Raw genomic sequence first — 26,294 nt, forward strand, 5'->3', positions numbered from 1 at the left:
GATAATGATCATCGAATAAGACCTACCATTGGCTGATCGATAGATTGCCGAAAAATGTCAGCCGGTAAAAGGTTCCCACTTTTTGTATCATATTTATGAATTCCGGCCCCCAATCGCCAATGGAATTACATCTAACGTTAACACGACACGAAATGTATGTATTTTTTATGGATTTTTTTCAAAATAAGTTTGCACCGTTATTCTAATTATGTATGCGATAAAACTCATGCAACATGTAAGTTCGTGCCGACAGAGTGTCAAGACTACTTGAAGACTGACTACAATAATCAAGACCGACAAAGCCAGCCATACATATATATTAAAACTTTCGAAAGCTTGTTAGTTTTCGAAATTTAAGACAAGACCTTTGTTAGGTTCATAGTGAATTATACACACATACATGAACATTTCTTAAATAAACAGCTAATAATCTGTCAAAACGAATCCACCTGAATCATCAACCGAGCGTCTCGCTGGAATAATTCTTACTTATTGCCCTGTCGTACGCCGGAGCTTAGCTTATGGCTTTGTATACAAAGATTAGATGACCAATATCTTCGATAAGATCTATCAAACCTCCACAATAGACTACCGAGGCGATAGCCGTCGTATTAATATTGTCTCGAAGGCTCGCACCGCTTAGACAGGTTCTTTATTACATTCATTATTAGATATGGCACATTATGCTCTCAATTCAATAAGCCGTGATTGTATTCACTGTCGCATAAACCGTTGGAGGGCGACGCATCGTTCCAATCATATAGAAAGAAAAACAATGAGTAAATACATTGGAATACGGCTTAAAATCGTAATGCCATTGCCAATAGCTGAAGAGACGATCTTACACAATATCTTCTAAAATAAAATGGTTTTTATGTAGTCTATCGGGTGAAAGACCTATTCTAATGTGCGACGGATTTAGATAAATAAATCAGTTGAATAAGCAGTCTAAAGATATTCACATCTCATAGAGTCAATATTTAGCGAACTACTTATGATGCAGCGATGCCAAATTTATTTTTATTTGAAAAATACGTCTCTCGATGCTGTAAATTTAGAGAACGTATTATCGTTATATCTAGTCTAGACTTCATAATGTAATACTGTGGTTATACAATTAGTATTGTTATAGAAAACTTGTCATCACTCGAAGACATATAACAGTGCTTTATATTCTTATACATTAGCCGGAAAGTAAGTAAGTAGCCGGAAAAAATAGCTAAAATACAACGTGAAGAAAGTGTAAAAGATAAGCACCTTATGGGATTGAGAGAACACAATCCCTCGCATGGAAGCAGTGCAAGAGTGTAGAGGCTTCATCCTCAGTAAGCCTACATGAGACCGTGTGCTACCGTTTGCTTGCACTCAGATATACGAGTTCAAAATACGTTGAAATAACAAACTGTTTGTGAAAAACAATTCACTAGTTATTTATTTATCCCCATGAAACGAAATATTCGTTTTGAATTTTTTTTTTTGGGTACATGTAGTATCATTAGAAACAAAACATGGTGGGAAAGCATTGAAATTTTTTCTGTTACTGTTTACAGTGGCTCTAGAAAGCTTAACCCACGCATAAATCGCAATTCCAAGAAACTATTGTAAAAGATATTATACTTATATTAACTATTGTAATCTTTATAATTTACTAGCTATTCGTTAATAGCGTCGTCATCGTCGCAATAGAAGAATCTTATGTTTCAAAATGCGTACAAATTTTTACATCACACCGGGGTCTCCGTCGTCATTACTTTCAACACATAAAAAGCTATGTACATCGAAGCCATTAGCGCCCAGACAGAGATTTATAACTTAAAGTAAAAACATTGATTGGGTGATATAATTATCGTGTCAAAATCCGCCGTGTCCTGCGCGTCAAATTGACGGGCGACGATGAAAAATGGCACTCGCTTCCGGCTGAACTAAACGGATCCGAAACATGACGCAACAAAGGACGTTCCATTTTATTTTCTCCCGCACCGACGTAGAAAATAGCTCCTTATACGTGCGGTGGTGCCGCCTGAATAATATATATAGGTCATACCACCGAAACTATGAACGCCGACGACCATCGTCGGCGTTCATAGTTTCGTGTAACTTCTCCTAAAGCAGACTTAAGCGGTTGACTTACGTAGCTTTGTGTCCGTAATTCAATCGCTCCGAGCTGTTTGTTATGTACAATGTAAAGTCTCTGTATATTATTGCCATGAAACTGTTTAATGAACGTTCCACTACTGGAAATTTCAATGTTGAAATACGGTATTTACGCGGCACGACAGACTTGAGCGAATGCCAATTTAGAAACGAATAAAACCTCAGTGAAATAGATTCAACGTTCCACCTATACACCACTGAAGGCACATATATTCATTAGGCATTTAATGATGCTACGTTACACAGAATTACGAATTTCCGTACAGTCTATTTTATAATTTGAACTCATAACACAAGCCACGAGCCGTCATAAACACTAATTGATTGATCTTAACCAGATGATGTGAAACGTGCACGAATTCCCAAACAATTAGTGGATTCCTGAAAATAAATCTATAACCGGCAAACACGAGTGAATACTTGGCGGTGGGTTATTATCTTGGATTATTGCCGTCCTTTCAGAAGTTTCGCAGGGCCTCCTAATGCCGGTACCACAAAGAATTTCGACCCTTACCGTATTAACGCGACCTCAACACGAGAACGGAATTACGTCTCTTTTATTCCTTCCTTTTATAGTCTAATGAAAACCTTTATCAAAGCGATCCACACTACCGTTTTTGTTGCGTAAGTTAAATGTTTTATTCCATTTCAAAAGAGTGCGTAAAGTACTTAAAAGTTATCGAAACGACCCTCTTCATAAAGACTCTGGACGAAATCCTTAGGTACAAGAAATGATTTACCATTTTTGCTGCGCACAATTTATATCTTACCGACAAAGCGTGATGAAATTAATTAAGAAATGGGATATAAAGCGAGCGCATAAACAAACCCAGTAGCACAAACGATAAGCTCAGCAGTCTAGTGAGTAAATAAGTCTGCGAACAATTTATTCATTCATCACGAGTGCATCTAAAGGACATTGTATTAAGCTGTTGACCCTTTCCCGACAACTTCGCTAGCGACATCACAGTAATAAAATTAAAATTAACTTGCGCTCTGTCTCCCAACTCGCCCTTATTGTTTTACGACCTCTCAGCTACAATGGACTTAAGGGACTCTACGCGGAGATCTCTCAATGTAATAAAGAGGGATATCCTGTTAATTTCAGGGACTTTCGAAGCCGTTAAGCACGTCTATTTGTAGTTTCTGAACGATAATTGATTTTGCTTCATATTTAAGGTCGGTAATTATATAAAATTGCCGCTGTGAGGCCAAATGATAAATGTCAGCTTATCTCTAAAGACCATTAGTTATTCAGTGCAATATAAATAAATGCCGGTTCGTCTATTCAATCCTTATTCAAACATTTCATTAATTTGCATTAAAATACCAATTGAAAGGACGTCGTTAAAATTTTGATATAATTTATATTTAATTTGATTCAGCGAGGTTTCTCAGAGAAATGCGAAGTATCACCCGGGGCTTAATAACATTATCCGGCTTATCCGGACTCGCTCGCCGCCTGTTTCACTTGTATAGGCTTTACTGTGAATATAATGTAAAACAGTGGCACAGACCTTGATTCATTTCAATGCGCCTCTATTTATTTGCAGTTTATACTTCCCGTTTTGATGCTCAAATAATTACGTGGACATTCAAAGGATTAATTAATGGGTTTACTACAAAATTCCCAATCTAATCTTGTTATTTCATTTTATCTGGTCCGCATGTCCCTTTTCCTTACATTCCTTAGAAATCCCTATTCACCCTATTTCTATTCTGTGTAATTGTACCTACGTGTATTAGTGTAGTTTTCTTGTCCTCTTCCTTATTTGATTTAGCATTTTACTACTTATTTTTATCCCTGAGGTTATTGACAATTTCATCAAATCATAATCGTAAGGCAGATTTCTTTTGAAATGAACATTTCATCTTAAAATAACAAATGCTGAATGCTGAATGCTGAATACTACTACTTAAATAACTTACAGGCGGGATTGTCTATACTACAACCATTTTTCGTGTCTTTTGATGGCGATCCCATTATCGTCGCCATTTTTCTTCCAACAGATTACTGTCACGGGAGATTTTATAAATTTATTTCAACAATGTGAACAGCTTTATTCTTTATCAAAGCAATGACATTTTGTATCTGACCCTCATTTTAAAATATGGATGTTTGCCAAAATTTTATACAAGTAGTTTCTTGTCAATTCGTTAACTTTTTCAACTACAAATGTAGTATTGATTCAAGTGATCGATTATTGTATATCAAAATAGAAAATAATTTTCCTATATTTATGAAAACTTGACACACAAGAACAAGCAGACACGCCTTTACACATTTGACACATCAAAATCTTACTTAATCATATATTTTCAGGACATTACATCAGTCAATTCACACACAAGTTTGGTGTACGGATAGCGCCACCCCGCCACGCGCCAACGACAATAAAAATAAGACGCATTTAAAAGTCGTTGTCCGTTCGAGGTGTGCACCGAATACCTGTCGATAGACTTGTGACGGAAATATACACGGGTGTGATGTACCCACGTTGTACCCATGTATTTTAGGACGAGTCAGCCGTATAATCGCCACAACAAGAAGCAAGCGCCTAGCGCTATGTTCGGCCACCCGTCGCGTATACAAATTACCGATTAATTATCGCAGTTAATTTATCTTGCAGCATGACGATAAGTCTTGTTAATGCCTAGGAAGTATTATTAGCGTAATATTTATCGCTGCCGCTCTGGTGAACTTGTACATCATAACGTAGTGTGTATAATGTTCAATTTACATCACTCTAGGTACTGTTTAGTTTGCGCAAATATTTTAGACAAATCTTAAATCAAATTTTATCATAGTGCATTTTTTTAACTTTTTGACGTGACAACGTCTTATAATTCGATAGAGCCACCTGCACGCACGAAAAAACATGACTCATGCGGCGTTACCTCGCTCTGCGGCGTTCCATGTAAGGCTTGAAGTGCGAACGAGAGCGCGGAACGAACGACAAAGAAGCACAATCGGACGTTGTCACGATCAACTATCGTCAGTAAACCGACTTTACAGACAACCAATTTTTTTTCTTTGTTTCAAAGCTTCGATACACAAAATGCTCACCCATACTCTATTATCAACTAGCTGTTCCCCGCGGTTTCACCTGCATTGCTCCGCTCCTGTTGGTCTTAGCGTGATGATATATAGCCTATAGCCTTCCTCGATAAATGGGCTATCTATCACCGAAAGAGTTTTTCAAATCGGACCAGTAGTTCCCGAGATTAGCGCGTTCAAACAAACAAACAAACAAACAAACTCTTCAGCTTTATAATATTAGTATAGATTCTGTAGAACGTTTGTACTATCAAATTCATTACTCGATATTATGTAGGTACTTATTTCATAATGTACTTTTGGATTGGAAAGGCGTACATAGTAGCATTGTAACGACCTTCTATTTATGAAATGCGCAGTGCATTTATTACAGGAATTATAGCGACAATAGCATGCATTGCGTGACTGTCTCCAACACAATAGAATTCAGTTAACATAACAAGGCCTTATTTCCCTTTTATAATCGTTTCATTAACACATTACATGATGTCGACGCATCTATGTATACGATGTAGATAGCCACGATAAGTTTTTCAAACAAAACAACACGAGTATATAACTCTTAACAGATAATTAATCTAACAGGGAAAAGCCATTTATAATTGGCGAAAAGTTTCAAATCAAACGCTAACACCGAACGTACCGTTTCGGTTAAATTAATTCAGGCACTCTCGAAACGAATGAGAGCAAAAAGTTTAGATCTGAAAAGGTATGTGTTACAAAAAGTTCCGAATGAACGGAGTTAATTAGTAGCCGGTCGTGTGGAAGTTCTGCCCTTTGTGACGGCTTTCAGACTCAGCGCCGGGTCAAGGTCGGATCGTGTATCGATAGCAGACAAGAGAATCTCAAGTGCCTTTTCACAAATAAAATCCAATTTCAAATCACTAAAACATTTGAAAGATTTCTATTTTTCATTTCTATTTTCACCCACAAATTTTTAGCTTTTAAATCTCGGAACAAATGGACGACGTATTATTTAGTTCTAAAATTTAAATTTTAAGCTATCCATCTTAGCTAATCTAAAAGAAAGTTCGCGCCATAATGAAAGTCGCCGGAATAAGTTTCGACGGTTGAAAGACGCATGGCTCGTAGTTTCGTAACCCGACCACTATTTTATTGCTGGTGAATTTTCAAGATAAACTTCCCAACGATAGCCAAAGATCTCACTGTAAAATTTCTAATGAATTCTGTTTATACGACACTAGTAAAACTCTTTCTGTGAATTTTATTACCTAGCGTACCGAGTTACAAATTCCATTCCGAGTTAAAATTTTGTTTGCTCTATAACTGCTATTTAACTTTGTATATTCCCGTTTAATATCTCGACCCCATAGCAAATCACTCGGATAAAAAACCTCTTGAGGCGTTTCGTTTCTTTTTGCAAATTTTAATTAATTTTCTGCTCGTTGAACCAGCATCGGCAACATTGTTTGCTGAAGAAAAATTCTTATTATAAAGTGAAAATAGGGTTGTCATAAACATGAAAAATGTTACCGCCTCCGTAGAAAGGTTTTATGGAAAAGTGGCTGTGCTTTTGTGATGAGTCTAATCTTGGTGCTGAATAGCTTGATTGAAATATTCCCGTCAAAGTAAGAGATGTAACCCCAGGTCCGCAGACAATGGGGTGTCCCGCCTCGGGCGTGGTTCATTATCGCTCCTCGTCGGCTGTACTCTGCCATCCCTTTGTCTGTTCGTCACGCGCCTCTCAACGATCTATTGCTGTACTAATCGCACGAAAAACGCCACTTTTTCTATCCGTACCTAAGAGATTTATGGCCGTGCAAATCTAAAAAATGTCCGTATCTAATCTGCTGACAATTAGCTTTCATCTTTGAAATTAGTCAAACATCCAAATATACCAAAAATTAGTATCATTCCACGTAATGTACATCCCAAAATGTACATAGCATAAAATATAGATAGTATGTTTATGTTCGACTATAATGAAGGTGAAATAGAAGACAACATTGAAGGAAAAGAAAATATTATTTTTCCCAGGAATATAATTTCCCTTCCCCTCGGCGATATTATAAAGAAATATTGCCAAACAGATGTAGGGTGTTCCAACAAAAAAATATATTGAAACCATGCAACGTTCGAGTAAATGTAATAACCCAATATATTTCTAATTGTATTGAAGGAGGACATTCGATATTTTTATCAGGGATTAATAATAAAACAGCATTTCAAAATTGAAATACCTTAATAAATATTATGAACCGATATCATCTCAAGTTGACCAAAAATATATCTGTTAATCTTTAAGAAATAATTCGCAAGCTTTTATCTTTTTTAAGCTTGATGGCTGATACATACAAGGCATTAATTTAAGTATGACCTAAAAATTGCTCAATATTTATATGCTATTCGTTTTTGTGTAATGAATGGTGACTACAATCTAATTAATTTATACAAAAGGGCTACCCTTGCTGATGTTACGATGCTGCCCTTAAATGGATTTCTAATCAAAATCTATATGCAATGCAAAACCAATTCAATAAAATAGGCTTGAGGCAATATAATTATGCAAGAAAAGGGTAAAGTTTTGAAATCGATCGCAACTCTGATTGAAAAGTTCCAATAACAATGGAAGCTTCAAATGCCCGGTGCCGATGTAAACTTTGCATGTTAAAATAACTTTCGCAGAAAATTTTATATTTCGAAAATTCCTCATTGTATCTTGCCTTTTATATACTCTCTAAAATATACCTAACTGCATCTTAATAAATCCCTGAAATAAATAAACAAAACAAATTTAATCCGAACATTACCAACTCCGAATTTGGAATGTAAAACTTGTTAATTACTCTACGAAATTAGAAACAAAACTTTATACGCGATACCGATGCTATGTTCCAAAGCGTTGAAGATAAGCGTATACAAAGATTTCTCGTAATACCAGATAAAGCGGAGAGCGGTTGCAGCCGAAACAGTATAAACAAACTCCACTGTTCCTTATTTTGGATCGTTTGTTATTTTATCCGTATATATGTAGTAGATTTATGTCCAAACAATTTGTTACCGTTCCCGTTGCTCTAAGGTCAAGGATTATCGTTAATGTCACGGTATAACTGAATTACAAATTCCGTAGCGCGAAACAGCTATTTCATTTAATGCTCAGTTGTTACAATACATTTTTTACAGTTAATACAAATTGGAGGCAATAAAATATTATTGTTTTATTTGATAGATTACAGGAGGAATTAAATGAAACAAAAACTCTTTAAATGTTCTGTGGATTGTGCCTGCAGGTAAACGGATACGGTCTAATAATTTCCATCTATGTTGATTTGCTATTAGACTATTGGGATACGGGACAAAGATACCAAAGGCACGTAATCCAATCCTTATCTAATATAATATCTTCCCTTTGTTTAAAACTATGAAACAATGAAGGTGAGCACCGAACTGAGAATACCTTACATTTACCATTTAGTTATTCCATTTTAAACAACAATAATACCTATTTCCTACATCTTATAAATTAAACTGTAATTGATAAAATAAAAGATAAGAACCTAACAGGAATCTTACTTATAATATAACCATTGCATTAAATAACTTAGACTCCTACCAAGAAAGTTCCCGTATCACATTAAACGACTTAACATTCAGACGCAAAAAGACATTCATCATACAATGTATGGTTCTACATATAGTCCGGGATACATCGCCCATTTTTGCAAGTGATTACTATCAAGCTAATTTTTCGTGAGTAGCTTTATTTTGATGAGATGCCCAATAATTTCATGTACGAAACTCTCGATTGTGGTAGCTTACAGAGGTAACAAGGATAAAAATTTTTGATTTGACGGTTCTCAAATATTTATTACGCAATTTGTAGGACAATATGTCTGTTGAATTATATAAGTATTAAATAAGTGAAAATAAAAAAATCAGCTGGTTAGTAATCATTTATGATGACTTCGTTATCGATACACATTGGAAAGGGCGACTCTTTGATCAAACCATAGATTTTGTAGGACTAATATTTTTTCGAATAATTTAGATAATTATCTTGAGATTGAACAAAAAAAAAACATTCAGTTAGTAATTAATATTTGAGAACCATCAAATCAAAATATTCTATCCTTGTTTCCTCTGGTAGCTACCACAATCGAGAGTTTCGTACATGAAATTATTGGGCATCTCATCAAAATAAAGCTACTCACGAAAAATTAGCTTGATAGTAATCACTTGCAAAAATGGGCGATGTATCCCGGACTAATACATACATACATACATACATAGAATGCCTACGGCATACATCATTACCCCGTATAAACGGAAGAGCGACGCGTGACGTCTCTCAAACGCACTCGAAGGTGAGACGTGACCCGAATGCCGATGCAACGTTTAGGGCTCCCTATATGCATTTCACATAACACGCTGACATAATAGGAAACGACTACTGGTGGTCCCATATGGAAAATATTAAACGCTTCGCAATATGCATTCTAAGGCGCGGGACATATACAAGCGGCGCGGCGCGCATCGGGCGCACCGCGGGCGCGCCTCGGGCGCGCTGCCGGCGCGCCTCGGGCGCGCTGCCGGCGCGCATCGGGCGCGCTGTTGGCGTCCGAAAATGATATTTATATAGAGAGGTTAAATGCATTTTCTTCATGCATAATTTAGTAAAATTATGTTTTTTGTGCTAAAAGAGATTTGAAAGTAACGTTAATTTGAAAGTAACGATTTTGTTTTGATAATTCCTTGTAAGTAAATAGCGAGGATAACCCCACGATTGCAAATATATCTTTGTTGGAAATGTTGGAATTTACTTGGAAAATTTTATAGTACTTTTAAAGTAATTTTAAAGTAGTACTGGTGTAATGATGGAAGAAAAGAAGGTTAAAATAACACAAAATTTATATTGTACTAGCGGTCCGCCCCGGCTTCGCCCGTGGTACATATTTCGCAATAAGAGGTAGCCTATGTTCTTTCTCAGGGTCTAAAGATTATCTGTGCCAAATTTCATCAAAATCGGTCCAGTACCTAGTTTATGCGTGAAAACCATACATACATACATACATACATACATACATACATACAAACCTTTCCTCTTTATAATATTAGTATAGATAAAATATGGTTTTCAAACACAGGTTTACATTTAAACCATATAAATCTTATCATTAAAATCTCAGTTCAAAAGTATTTACAGTACTGATCATTCCACAATATTATTACAATTACAAATAAATAAAAAACACAATCAAAATCAGGATTATCTTTATTTCTGACATTGTAAATACATGGGAACTTTCATTATGCTCTTCTTCATTTTCACTTTCCCTACTGCCATCACCTGTGTAAATCATTTCATCGATTAATTCAATTCACCTTTAAAAACAAAACGAAGAAGGGTATGTAATAGCAGCTCTATATAATTCCACACAGAGAGAACACATTTTTGACTGACAGGCTACCGTCTCCTACTATAGACCGGGAGATACTGACACAAAATTTCGAGTCATTTGTAACAGGATGGTGGTTCTACAGGGGTCTTACTACGCAATGACAAAAAGGAAAATGATGGTGTGAACGCTGGTACCGGTGGCTTAGTCGCGTGGGAGTTAGTCGAACTCGTCGGAAAATAGCGAAAGTCAAACGATTTGTAACAGTATGGCACTTATTTTTCCTGTAAGTTTGAGGATCAACGAATATAAATATAAAATTTCAAAGATCTAGGTGTTGGAAATTTTCACTTATATAAATTAATAATAAATTATTTTTTTAAGTATGACAGCACTTTTTCCCCCTACTAGAAGTATGGCAAATATAACAATGGTCACATTTTATTAAATACTCTCCAAAAATCCAAATGCAATACTGGTACAAAAAATTTGGCGAAATAAATTTTTTTGCAGATTTTCGGCGGTATGGCGACCATTTGGAATCGTCCGAAAAGTATGGCATGGCGATTTTCGTAAATGGCTGCATGACGATGGTTACCTGTGCAAAAGTTAGCCTGGTACAAATGGTTGAATAATTGTTTTATTTAAATCAACACATTCGCGTCGGTATGGCGGGCTGTAAGTCACACCGGAAAAGTATGGCATGAGACTACCGCCTACTTCTTTTTTATGGGCTATCGGTAAATTCTAAAATTTTTGTGTTACAAATCGTTTGACTTTCGCTATTTTTCCGACGAGTTCGACTAACGCCCACGCGACTAAGCCACCGGTACCAGCGTTCACACCATCATTTTCGTTTTTGTCATTGCGTACTAAGACCCCCGTAGAACCGCCATCCTGTTACAAATGACTCGAAATTTTGTGTCAGTATCTCCCGGTCTATACCACCCGATTTGTTTTTGATTGTGTATGACCGTGAATTGACCTCTATTTGGATGCGATGGGGGAAGCGCGCCTGCGGTACGCCTGCGGTACGCCCGCGGCGCAACCGTGGCGTGCCGCCTCGTCGCCTTTCCAAAATTCTTTCATACAAAATGTATAAGAAGGACGTGGTGCAAAACAGATTCAAGAGGTGCGCTTATGGCACGCCCGCGCCCGCGCCGCTTGTGTTTGACCCGCGCCTAACAGGTCGCTGGTTCGCAAGACGCTCGTCTGCTGAGCGCATCCAATCGACCGTTAGGTATGTAAAGTTCCATGCTTACCAATTGCATATTACAATTTCGTCAATATTTTTGAGATATAGATGATTTTGTTCTTTTTTTTTACAGTTAGAAAACGTCGAAGAAAAGATGGCGGGATGAATTTGACCAATTTACAAATGACTGCTTTTTCTTGGCACAAGATGGCGATGCATTTGCTCAGCATTAGGGCACGATAGGATAACACAGTACAATATGCTTGCTTTTACTTTAAGAAAAAATAATTTGACTTACTTCTGTACTACACACTCACTAGTTCTGATTATAATAATTCAATCATTTGCATCGAGATATTTTACAAACCTATTACTATATCAAAGCCAGGATTTCCTGCGCTACATTGTGACAGACACACGTAGCATTACAAACAAAACGGGAGAACGGACAAGTGTCCGTCACACAAATATGTACATTGGAATTCGAACCCCGGACCTAGAGTGTAATTGGAAAAGTTCCTGCTATGGCTTTTTTCTCGCAATTAAAACCTCACCTAAGAGGAAAAGATTCAATAAAGGCATCATTTTAGTAATGAAAATACGCTCATTATTGTTATTCGTATAAAATTAATTATAATTATTTACCAGTTATTGAGAACTTTTAATAGTTACAACAAAATTACATTCAATACACCAGTACCAATACAGACATATTAATACAGATATATACAATCTAGAAATCATTTTCATTAATTCTGATATATTACAAAAAGCTATTGACAAACTCGTCGAAGGCAAATAAAAAACGAAATCGATTGTTGTTCCAGGAACCTGAGTTGTAATGTTTTTAGCATTTTTATTACGCGAGATAATAAATGATTATCCATGTACTTACAACATTAGCCTAAGCTCAAACCTAAACAGGTTTTTAGCGACCGCTACGTGTGCAAGGACAGCTGTATACGTTTTATTGTTAGCATTTTATCTTAAATTTAAACTCAGCATAACTATAATTAGAATAATTTAACTTTTTAACTTACAAACAAGAAATGTATAACAACAAATACTTCATGAAAGCTCGAGATAGTAAAACCTATAATATTATAGAAATAATCAAATAATCAAATACTAAGCTACTTTTAAAGACAATCTTAATTGTTAGAAAAATCCGAACCGACGCCTAACGTTATCTCCCACATAATAAAATCTGTATTTATAACATCAACTAAACATTTGTTAAACACTGATCCGAGATGTGATTACAGAATTACAGATAAAATTGAATATTTTTAAATACATTCGGATAGATAACCCAAATTCGGAGCCGAATCAGAAAACATTCTACCAATTACATATATGTATTAAAATTACAAAATTAACTTAGCATCTACATAGATATCGTGTGAACCATCTAATTGGAAACTCCCACATAGCAATATCGATAGCCATCAACATTTCACTGTCCCTTTTCCCATGTTTTTATTTGTATTTATCGTTAAACAGTTTTCACGTTTTAAACATAGTTGTGATAGATAACCAATTAGTAAACCAGTTAGTAAGTCGTAACAACAATTTTGGAAATGTCATGAAACAATCAGGAATTAATTGTTTTGCTGTGAAATTTTATAATCTTCAAATGTCTTAACTGTACCATATATTGAGAAAATTTTATGTTAATATAGGAATCAATCTTCACAAAAGCTCTCGATCTTAAAAAAGCAATATCGTCCATAATCTTAATTTAATTCTTCTACGAAAAATCTTAGTATGTATTATTAGATAATCCGTGAATTATTTCTATCCATTAAGATATAATACAAATACAGATATAACATAAATTAACAAAAAACCAAGATCATAACAAATTAATTCATACTAGAAGATTTTAGCCAGACTACCGCGATAGAGCATAAATAAAAATAGTCCACAGCATTTTTAAGTCGAGTGTCCGTAATAAATCAATTAGGAATTTGAAAAATAAACTAAATTAACTGAACGCTCGGTGATTTATTTTCGACGTTACATAATTTACGTCTGCGTCGACGAATATAGGTATTTATTTATTTACTAGCTGAGCCCCGCGGTTTTACCCAAATTGCCCCGCTCCTGTTGGTCTTAGCGTGATAGCCTTCCTCGATAAATGGGCTATCTAACACCGAAATAATTTTTCAAATCGGACCCGTAGTTCTTGAGATTAGCGCTTTCAAACTAACGAACAAACTCTTCAGCTTTATAATATTAAGTATAGATAAGTATAAATTTACAGATTGCTTATCGAAGTGCTTCCACATAACACAGTTGTAGTTCGTTAAGGTGATGAATTAATTTTTCTAACATTTACGGCCCTTTTCAAACCTTCGTAATTTTTATATTATTAAAGTTGTCGTGATGAAAATTCTTGACAAGAAAGTTCAATAGTAACACAATACGTCTACCGTTTTAGAAACATGATTCCATGATATTTTCTCGATAGAAAAAAAATACAAAGTTCTCATTGTTATTTTTTTTTAATCTCTGGCATCTTCAAAATAACAAACGTAAAGTTACGACTTTTTGGATATTAACTATAAAATATACAACCTATACGTCTACCGTGTTAGAATTTTGAAATATGCGATGGTTTTGAAATAAACAAGAAATACTTGAAATTAGCGCCTGACCAGCCAATATAGCGAGAGCCGCCCTGTACCTTCCTACCCCGATCGCTGCACGAGTCATTCCCGCTACGGCCGTCACACGGGGAACTTGTGTCGCTTGCGCAATCGTAAAAAAGGGTGACAACACGATAAGACAAAATGAGACAAATGGGGACAATAAAGAAAATAAGAAGAAGAAACATAAAGGTTGGAGGAAAAAGAATGCTTACAATTGGAACAAATTAATGAAGTAAGTTGGTTTTATTTTAAATTTGATGATAATTGTATTATAGACGATGTTTGATATGTACCCCTGTTTTAAGTACATAACGAATGTGTAAGATTTTTTCATTTATAGCATAAATAATCTTTTCAGAAATCCGGAATCCAGAAGGAAAATAAACCCACTGATTGTTCACAATGTGAACCCACTCCTTCGTAAGTACCTTTATTCAGTCAAAAATGTATGTTATCAACGCTCTACTGGTTTTATCGCATGATTCCATTTTTAGCAAAAAGCAACAAAGTGCAAAGAAATAAAAAATCATGGTGAACTTAGTGGAAGTATGGTGGACGTAATATGGAATTATGGAACAGGAGCTCGTTGGAGTAGTATTATATTTTAAAAAAATACGAAAAGATTTCAAGAATTTCTTAGTAGGTGGTAGATAAGTATGTTGTAGAAAGAATTTGATGTTGATATTTATTTCATTTATACTTACTACATCTGTGCGGGAAATTGCTTAGTACTAAAACCGGTTTATATTCATATTTACATAGTAATGTGAGTTTTCATTTCGAAAAATTTTGTGTAAGTATATTAAATTGAGTTCCTGGGTGATCTGGAAACACAATTGGGCCCGGAGGATGGCGCTGCAGTCACTCCTCCTAATCACATGAACTGATTTGGATGAATATTTGTGTGCACATTTCATTTTTGTGGGGTGATTGGTTGATTCGCTTTCACATTAGCTAATATTATGTATTTTTGTTGTTAGAAAGTAAACTTAATTTAATGTTTATAATACATTATTATTGGTATAAATAAGCCAGTGTTCGTCTCACATTGCTGTACCTGCCTACCTACCCTACCAGGGCCTAACTTTGTTCTGGCTATTTTATTTTGATTATTTGTAATGAATAATTACAATTATAATAGAGTGCAAAAAATAAATACATGCGTCAATATATTTTGTGTTTTTTTTAAACAATTTTTTTATTTAAAAAAATATCATTCCGACCGCGGCTTTGCCCGCGTGGAATTAGATTATATCGTGAATCCTGTCTTATCCCACAGAAGTGTTCAGTTCGGATAAAAAGTATCCTATGTGTAAATCCAGGCAATTAGCTATATTTTATCAAAATTGGTAGGTAATGTAGTCTTGACGTGATTAAGTAACAACTAACAAAAAAATATACAAATTAACATCCAAAGTTTCGCATCAGTTTTACTGTATTAGTGATATCTTCCACTCTTGACTTTGACTGAGAAGAATTAGGGTTTATAAATTCTTTCAGAAATATTACCTTTCATTTCTGGGCATGATGTAATATCTACGTCAGCATCAAATTCTATCTAAATCCATTCAGTAGTCCGCGTTATTGAGTACCATTTCATTTTTTCAGAGTAACAATATTTTTTGTTATTTTAAAGATTATTTATAACCTGTATTATTTTGTAATAAAGTAAACATTACGAAATAATAATAATTATTAATAATGTCTAAGTAGTTGTTAAAAAGAAGATTATTTGTTTATAAGCAAGAAAATAAAACCAATAAATCAACAATTAAATATATGTATAACAATATTATAACTGTATGACGACTCCATACATGTTTGTCCCGAGTCGGCCAGCGGCAGCGCGGCGAGTTTGCAAGAATGACTTCGCGCACACCCGCGTTCGCGATAGCGAGCTATTAGACTCCGCCCGCCAAGCAGTAGATTTTTTTTTGTGTATCGTCTTAATGTAACAATTTGTGGTCCCATTAATAAATGAATAATGAAGTAGACTACGCAACGTAAATGCTTTTTATATCAATAGTGATTAATCGACGTAATAAGCGATTGTTACTAGTTACATACATTTAAAAGCTCTATCCTTCAATGAGCGTAAATTACAATGTTAATATTACTTTACTTTTGATCATTATATTACTGCTTTGAATATGAAAAAAAGTTGGCAAAAGTTTAATTTTATACAAATTACTTTCCATGCCTTTGTGTTATTATAGAAAATATAAACAACAAAATTAATTTGATCAAACTGCGTGTGGTTAATTACCTTTGTAACAAGTAATTCAAAGCTCGAATAAATCCATTGTTATCTTCGAACAAAACGTATAACAGGGAGTTCATAAAATTGATTATGATCACACAAACTTAGTGGAATTAAACCGGCTACTCACCTACCTGCAGCAGGGGCAATTTTGGAATTGTACCCTTAATTGGCCTCTAATTGTGATGTGTATAGGCAAGTAGGGGCAATTTAGAGAACATCTGAAATTGCTCCGACCGCCGACCAACCGAGATTGTTCCAATATTGCCCCTGCGGCAGGTACGTGAGTAGCCGGCTTTACAGTAAGCATCGTAAAATCATAGAGCTCACGGAACTTTGCTTCATTTGCGTCGTAAAATTATTTAATTATCGTTGAAAAGACGCTCGTTATATCGAAGTACATCGCATAAATCTCATAGTTTAACCTTATCTTCAAACTATTTAATTTTTATTGCTTACGACACATTTAACTTTACGATTCGAACTTGATATTTGAACTGGAATGAACCGCGCGTATCACATAAATCTATATGGGAGCGATAATAGTTCTACTGTTTAGATCGATTAAATTAATTTTCATTCATTATGTTTAGGAAAAACTGTTAACACGATAGCACCGCTTTCTATATTCGTTCCAATGATATAAATTCTCGTAACGATTTCATATTCAACGATTAATGTGTTTGTTTATTCATTCAACCAAATTTGGTCTGGTTTCTGAAAACTCTGATTTAAGATTAAATTTATTGAACTTTATGGAAATTTAACCCTTTTATAAAACCGTTGAATAGTTTCGTGTATAAGGCCAATAATGTTCCATCGTAGATATATAAACACCAATTTTAAAACAATAAAGGCCTCCGTAACCAAGCAACCCTCTCATCCAAACTACAAACATAACTTTCAATATAGAACACTCGAGAAATCCTTAATAACGCTTATCTTTAAGCTTCATACAGTTTCGAATTTTCCCCTTCGCGCCACATTTACGAAAACCAACCTGTAAATAGCCCGCTATTTGTCCTTCTATTTCCTTCGGATATAGGACATTAACTGCAAATTTTGACTGCGCCTGTTTTCAATGAAAGGGTCTTAATATTATGGGGCTGTGTATTGACTTAGGGGAACTTTATATTGTTGGGGAACAACGTTTTGACACAACAAATGGGGTGGTTACGACATAAAAATTGTTTTGATATTTGCGCCATTATAAGTTTATAATTGTGAGTGCTTTAATATTCATATAGTTAACTAATAAATTGGGGTTAAACCAGCTTTAACTAAACAACATAATAATATTTTATTCTAATTTCTGGTATAATGTTGAAAATTCAGTTCTAGGGGTTCATTTCGAAAATATTTTGGATCATAAATAATATTATAATGTTTTTATTACAGTACATGTAACACGAACAAATGGAATTATTTTTGGACTAATTATATTCACACATTTCGGCTAGTGCTTTTCTACCAGAGATGTGCTAGGATGCGTAGGAAGGGATGTGTTTGTAAAGAACCAATATTATCACTTCATTTATTAACTTTTTCTATCAACTTACGTTACTTCTAACTATTAACTAACAAAAACACCATATAAATGGAAACACAGATTGGTGTCAATAAAGCTCAGTTTACGTGCATGTATTATGACCGGCCGACTTTTATCGCGTTGGCCTTTACCATTGACCTTAATTTAGTTATTGCACTTAATCAGATAACGCACTCACCACGTAATAAACGTTTATCGAAAGAAATCCGTAAGACGAGCTTCGGGTGTTTTATTGCGTTTCTTTATATATCGTGGGGATTGTTGATGTTAAACCCCATCGATGTCAGTAACACGAGTTCACGCCGTAAAAGTTGTGTGTGTTTTTTATATCCTTTCGTCAAAAAGATTAGTCAACGAAACATTCAGACTACTGGCTATAAAATCAATCTATCAAGACGCTAAAGAGCATTAATCTATATTCTCCTTCCCTATATAAAAACTACTTGATACTTCGATATATTTTTTACACCACAGATAAAGTAAAACAAAGAAAACTATTATTAGATATTTTACCCAACAGCACCTTTTATTTTGATTCGATTCCGCGATACATATTCAATCTGATCTCACTTGTAAACTAGGTATACAAAATTGCGAGCGAGCGTGGGTTTCCGAGATTGCACTATAGTATATCATCAAGATTAAGTTAAGGTACAAACACATTTTATTCAAATAACTGCATGCTTGGAACAGCTTTCTAAACATAGCGCTTTATATTTTGTTATATGTATATTATTTATGATATACACTTTATGATGTAGAAAATACATAGATAGATAAATTATAATGATTGAGTAATTAGAAACGTGTGAGTTTCTCAGGTTTTGATGGATTCTATATAGGCCAGTGGAAATTAACATTAAATTCGCAAAGCACGATGTAGATTTGAATTTTTGGTATGTTGTTTGGATCAGTTAGGGTGATGTAAATCCCAATTTGCAACTTCGAAAAAGTTGTGCTCGCTGCGCACCACGTGATAAACTGCGAAAATTTTGGACTTTTTTCACTTTTTGCTCTAAAAGTCATAAACTATGCGTTTCCGACAAGTATGATTCAGTACATAAATTAAGGTTATTAAATTTGCAACAATTTAAGCCTAACCGCAGCTCTCTAAACCTTATAACGACTAAACTGTGGCCATTCGAAGATGGTTCATTTTTCCGGAAATATTGAAATTTTTAGTTTTGCTCCCGTTTGAAGCAAAATATTGGCAAAAACCGCTCGTTCTATGAGAAGTTATTATAATAAAGTTGTAGTGCATTTAATTTTCTTTCATAAGAGCATAGAACAAAGTCTGTGAGACAAATATTTCACACACAATATCTGAAAAACAAAAAGAAGGTAGAAATAGATTTTTAAAGAATTGAAACTGAGAGCATATAAAATCATAAAAAGAATAATACTTTTTTATTTGCAGGATAGGTAATTAACAAAATTACAAAATTTGGGAAAGTAGGAAAAAAGATTATACGCAAATAATAAACTGCGAAAATTTTGGACTTTTTTCACTTTTTGCTCTAAAAGTCATAAACTATGCGTTTCCGACAAGTATCATTCAATACATAAATTAAGGTTATTAAATTTGCAACAATTTAAGCCTAATTAAAGCTCTCTAAATCTTATAGCGACTAAACTGTGGCCATTCGAAGATGGTTCATTTTTCCCGAAATATTGAAATTTTTAGTTTTGCTCCCGTTTGAAGCAAAATATTGGCAAAAACCGCTCGTTCTATGAGAAGGTTGTATAATAAAGTTGTAGTGCATTTAATTTTCTTTCATTAGAGCATAGAACAAAGTCTGTGAGACAAATAGTTCACTCACAATATCTGAAAAACAAAAAGAAGGTAGAAATAGATTTTTAAAGAATTGAAACTGAGAGCATATAAAATCATAAAAAGGATAATACTTTTTCATTTGCAGTATAGGTAATTAACAAAATTACAAAGCTAATTAAATTTGCAACAATTTAAGCCAAACCGCAGCTCTCTAAACCTTATAACAACTAAGCTGTGGCCTTTCAAAGATAGTCAGTTTTTCCCGAAAATTTCAAATTTTTAGTTTTGCTCCCGTTTGAACCAAAAGATTGGCAAAAACCGCTCGTTCTATGAGAAAGTCGTATAATAAAGTTGTAGTGCATTTAATTTTCTTTCATTAGAGCATAGAACAAAGTCTGTGAGACAAATAGTTCACTCACAATATCTGAAAAACAAAAAGAAGGTAGAAATAGATTTTTAAAGAATTGAAACTGAGGGCATATAAAATCATAAAAAGGATAATACTTTTTCATTTGCAGGATAGGTAATTAACAAAATTAAATTTTCTACAACTTTATTTTATGACCTTCTCATAGAACGAGCGGTTTTGCCAATATTTTGGTTCAAACGGGAGCAAGACTAAAAATTTGAAAATTTCGGGAAAAACTGACTATCTTTGAAAGGCCACAGCTTAGTTGTTATAAGGTTTAGAGAGCTGCGGTTAGGCTTAAATTGTTGCAAATTTAATTATCTTTGTAATTTTGTTAATTACCTATCCTGCAAATGAAAAAGTATTATCCTTTTTATGATTTTATATGCCCTCAGTTTCAATTCTTTAAAAATCTATTTCTACCTTCTTTTTGTTTTTCAGATATTGTGAGTGAACTATTTGTCTCACAGACTTTGTTCTATGCTCTTATGAAAGAAAATTAAATGCACTACAACTTTATTATACGAACTTCTCATAGAACGAGCGGTTTTTGCCAATATTTTGCTTCAAACGGGAGCAAAACTAAAAATTTCAATATTTCCGGAAAAATGAACCATCTTCGAATGGCCACAGTTTAGTCGTTATAAGGTTTAGAGAGCTGCGGTTAGGCTTAAATTGTTGCAAATTTAATAACCTTAATTTATGTACTGAATCATACTTGTCGGAAACGCATAGTTTATGACTTTTAGAGCAAAAAGTGAAAAAAGTCCAAAATTTTCGCAGTTTATCACGTGGTGCGCAGCGAGCACAACTTTTTCGAAGTTGCAAATTGGGATTTACATCACCCTAACTGATCCAGACAACATACCAAAAATTCAAATCTACATCGTGCTTTGCGAATTTAGGGTTTTTTAGTGTCGATTTCTACTGGCCTAATAGGAGTATATGGGGTACGGTGGCAGTCAACCCACTCGAAGCAGACGAATAAAATCTATACAATATGTCGTCGATGTTTATAGATTCACTAATTATCAAAATGGTCATGATCTTAATGTACTGAAGTACCAATAATATGATGTTTTGAATAACACTTCTTCAATATATGGAATGCTAAAGAGGGGCGGGATATTTGAATGTCACTTTCAATAGATAAAAGTGAATGACGGGTGGTCCATTGTATGTTTATGGATGGTTTCTATATAGAATTAAAAAGGAACGTATTGCTTACGGATATTTAAATGCTGACTTTTATCATATTATGGATATAATGTGAAAATTCAACCGTCCATAAGAACAAATCATTTCTGGGTAAAGAAACGTGACATAAGCCGCTATAATCCTATTGTGTTTTTGGCAACTTGCGTATGAAATATATTTACTCATATTCGTCCTGAAAACCCGTCGTAAAATATTTTTTATTGTTATTATGACAATTTAGATTATCTTGTTTTCACTTTGAAAAACATATTTTGATACAAGATCAAAGATGGCATTTGAATTGTTCTTAATTATCTATGGTACGATAATTTTAAATTTTTAAACAAACCTTTCCACTAACATTTTAACTGAAAAATCATATCCAAACTATATACTAATACATTAATTCAGCTGAAACAGAGCAAAAAGCCAAAGCAAGCATCCGCAAAATTGATTAAAACCTGACCGGCGGACACACCAACGAATTATGAAAGCCTTATGAAAACTTTTAAAGCAGCGTTTAGGTGATTTAGTTAACACTTTAAACTGACGATCAAGACGTTAAAAGCAGTAAAACGCCTAGGCATTTATGTTTAGCGTTTCACAGTATTGCTCGTTATGATAATCAGCTACGTGCTGTCTCTTTTTCAATCGCTCGTGAGAAAACAATGTGGTTAATGTACTTGTGTGTACGTAGCGTAAGAGTCAAATAGATAGGTACATACTATGAAAAAGTGTTAGGGCCAAAATGACCCACTGAATTTTTCACTTAATTATTTTTAGTGGTTAATGTGTTAATGTACTTGTGTATTCGTAGCGTAAGAGTCAAATAATTGGAAAATCCAAAAGTGCACGCCTCATAATTTTTTTTTAATAAATATTTATTAATTATTATTTTTGTTTATTTAATAACAATTAAACCACATCGAATCAGACCCTGAAAAATGAAAGGGTTCTATTCCTGAGCATACTCAAGCGTAGGAGAAAAAAAAAGACTCGATTAGTAAAGTATTTCGGTCGCTATCGTGTTAACAAGAAAAAGGATCCGCACATACAGACACACGGACGTCCAAGACAGAACTTTTTTAAACTGTTTTTTAACTAGTTTAAATAACAAAAATGACATCAAAAATATCATGAACGTTAAAAATAGTGTTTTTTCTTAATATGTGTGTGTATGTATTATCTTACAAGTGCAATGTATGATACATAAAGACATTTTAAGTTTGAAAAATCAGATGTTTTGCGCGAAGTGACAGTAGTACCCACCTCAACGCTTCGCTTATGAGGCGTGCAATAAATAAATTTGAAAGTGTTAGGACTAAAATGTCCCATTAAATATTTTACTTAAAATTATTTTTGTTTCGACGAAAACTTATTAATTAATATATATGCATACAAAAAATAGCTCCTTCCTTTTTGAGTTTTAGCCTTATTTACGACAATTGATTGCCTTTAGAATTAATATGTAATAACAAAATTGATGATTATTAATTAGTACCTAGTATGTACTATGTACAGTAAATTTAAATACATGATTTTAAAATATTTCCAATTAAAAATTGTTACTATTTATTTGTTTGTGAAGTTATGTTTCCTATTTGGATAGAGTTATAATAAAAAAAAATAATCCTGCGCCAAATCACACCATCTCTTACGCCACTCATACCAACACACATCGGAACTCAACTTTTAACTATCCTCCGCTATTTCCCTTTACCAACACTAATGGGAAACGGAAGGCGCTTCGTTACCTTCATTGTGTACACAGTGTACGTGTACGTGTGTGCGTATTTATCAAATAGCTATTACTCCTGGCGCAAACAATTCGTTAATCGATTTTTGAAGAGGCAGCGTTCTTTTTGTTCCCAGTCTGTTACGAAAAATAAGCTGTTTACAAAAGCCTCTTTTAATTAAGCTGTTATATCATTGTATAAAAGAAAACATGAACATTTTGTAAGCTTTAAGGTGAAGCCTTTTACTCAACTTTTTGCTATAATCCCGGGCCGCGTCATAACAATCGCTAAAAATCAGCTAGGGTTTACGTTGCTAATCCGTCTCCTAAGCTACGGTTTAGATTACCTAGCATTTTTGTTATTCCCTTATTTTCCTTTAAAATTTTAAATTTTCATAAAAATTATGCTAGACTTAACAGAAAAATTATTAGTTCTAAAAACATCGACCTATTTGTGGTGTAAGATCTGTTTAAGAACTCAGAAACAAACATCCGGTCATTATACAAAATATCGCATTTATAATATTTATTTTATTACCATAAAAATTAAATTATGCATAAAGATCGTTTTGAATCCTTTCCATCTTCAACAACTTTTAAAATAAAAAACAAAACAAATACAAAAAAGCTAAAATTACTTTCCATATCCTTTTGCGAATGATTTTTAGCCACGAATCATTTATACGCTCCACCAAAAGGCTTTTGTGTTCGTATTAAAAAGTACCATTGATTTTTGCGAATGAATATTGAATTCGGTATGGAAGCAAACGCAATTTTATCTCGCTACATATGTATTATATATGTATGTATAGCAGAAGCCACAAAATTATATTATGAAGCAATAAACGAAATGGTTTTCGACATTGCAAAGTGGAATTGAGATCCGTCACGGATGATCGATCGCTGCGAGACTACGTTCGAGTTCGAGTAATTAATACATATTTAGATTGTAATATATTAAACGGCCGTTTATTATTGTTAGTACTTGTAAGGAATGGATAGGTTCTTTAGTAAACAACTTCATTACACTTAGAGAGGAATGAATTAAAAATGCCTTCAATGTGTAAGCGCTGTTTTTTTGTTACGACATTTTACAGTCATAATATTACGTTCTAATTGCGGATTTGTTCTTGATTATAAACTACCAACATAAATACATATTGATAATTATTAACCACACTTTTTTTTACTTCTATTAAAAAATTGGCACGTATAAATATACCTGCTATAAACTCCTTGCTAGTTTCTAGACAACTAGTGCACTAAATTCGGTTGACGCCGCGGGTAATAGTTAGCTATAATATATTGCTAATATATGCTAATATGTATGTAAAGTTTCCAAACCAAGAGAAGTTTTAAAGTGCTTGCAAATTGACACGACAGAGCCAAGGAAATTTAATATACTTTACCCACCACCAGTCCTAGGAGTAGTTAAGCAAAGTTCCTAAAAACAACGGAAGGTTTCTCATTTGCAATGTATTTTTTTCTTTTATTTATTACAACATGTTATTCATTCATTTTTAAAGTCAGTATATTGTAAAATAAGGTGTTGTAGCTTCCACAAACATGTTATCGAAACTTTCAGTCAGTGTAGTGTAAAAGGTGTATTAGCGCAAGTTAGCTATTAAAATTATTTTTTTTTTGCATAATAACACGGTGAATAAATAATAACAAATATCATAAAACTTAAATTTTAAAGTAGTTTTAATATAACATTCACCTGTCAAGTATAAAATTTAGTTTTATTAGCATTTCTCAGTGAGAAAACATTTGCATACTTAATTAAGTGCAACACTTAAAATTTACAGAGAGCAGAAAATTAATGTTTCGTTTTACAAAAAAAAAAGTACATTTAAATTTCATTAGAATATTTCAATCTATACGTCTTAATCCTACTAATATTATAAATGAGAAAGTTTGTGAGGATGTGTGTGTTTGTTACTCTTTCACGCAAATACTACTGAACCGATTACAAGCACACATATAGAGGGTAAATTGGATTAACACATTACACATAGGATATGATTTATCCCATGGGAACGGGAACTATGCGGGTTTTTCTTTGAAAACGCGGGCGAAGCCGCGGGCAGAAAGCTAGTCCATACTAATATTATAAATGCGAAAGTAACTCTGTCTAGTGTCTGTCTGTTACTGACGCCTTAACTACTGAACCAATTTGCATGAAATTTGGTATGGAGATATTTTGATACCCGAGAAAGGACATAGGCTACCTTTTATTGCGAAATATGTACCACGGGCGAAGCCGGGGCGGACCTCTAGTATTATATAAAGCTCAAGAGTTTGTTTGTTTGAACGCGCTAATCTCAGGAACTACTGGTCCGATTTGAAAAATTTATTCGGTGTTAGATAGCCCATTTCTCGAGGAAGACTATATGGCTATATATCATCACGCTAATACCAACAGGAGCGGAGCACTTCGAGTAAAACCACAGGGCACAGCTAGTTACATATAAATACTCTGTACAATGAATCCTTGACCTCATGCAACTTGAAATCTGATCGAATGTGGTCGGTCACGGTTGGAGCCCTTTCGTCACGCGTTAGTTTTCACGATTTGCTTTATAAAAGCTGAGAAAATATTAACTTTGTTTTAAGGTTTAAATTACATTTATCAATTGTTGTCGGTAAAATTACAAATATTTTAAATTCCACAAGTACCCAAATATTGATATAATATGAATGATATGAAAATTATGGAAGACAAATACATTTTTTATTAAAAGACCAAAATGTTAATAATAAATCAGATAAATTGGGAAAAAACTAGTTTCTATTGGCTTATAAAATTATGTGTTCTGAATAAATATTTTGACTTTTAATAATAGCAAGCCATAATGATAAAAGCGATATAATAAAGTATAAGGCGCGTCACACACGGTGAAGATACTATAATATTTTATCTTAAGATACTGTTATATTTTATATCACAGT

The 26,294-nt window shown here is 34.0% G+C and overlaps 2 protein-coding genes across 3 annotated transcripts in view; one reads left to right on the forward strand and one right to left on the reverse strand.

The window, feature by feature from the left end:
• Hs6st (heparan sulfate 6-O-sulfotransferase) overlaps positions 1-26,294 on the reverse strand; it is a 99,577-nt gene that overhangs the window by 24,861 nt on the left and 48,422 nt on the right. The gene's annotated exons all lie outside the window — the stretch shown is intronic.
• Positions 12,814-15,074, forward strand: LOC149489897 (uncharacterized). The gene is made up of 4 exons (XM_089715031.1): positions 12,814-12,850; positions 14,428-14,650; positions 14,777-14,838; positions 14,913-15,074. Exons 1-4 carry the CDS (start codon positions 12,814-12,816, stop codon positions 14,951-14,953), a joined length of 363 nt encoding a protein of 120 aa, XP_089571157.1. The 3' UTR covers positions 14,954-15,074.

This window comes from Colias philodice, chromosome 3 (assembly GCF_061535455.1).
Source record: "Colias philodice isolate Cphi_HAF_F1 chromosome 3, ilColPhil1 Martin Lab GWU primary, whole genome shotgun sequence".
In the NCBI taxonomy this organism is placed as follows: Eukaryota; Metazoa; Arthropoda; class Insecta; order Lepidoptera; family Pieridae; genus Colias; species Colias philodice.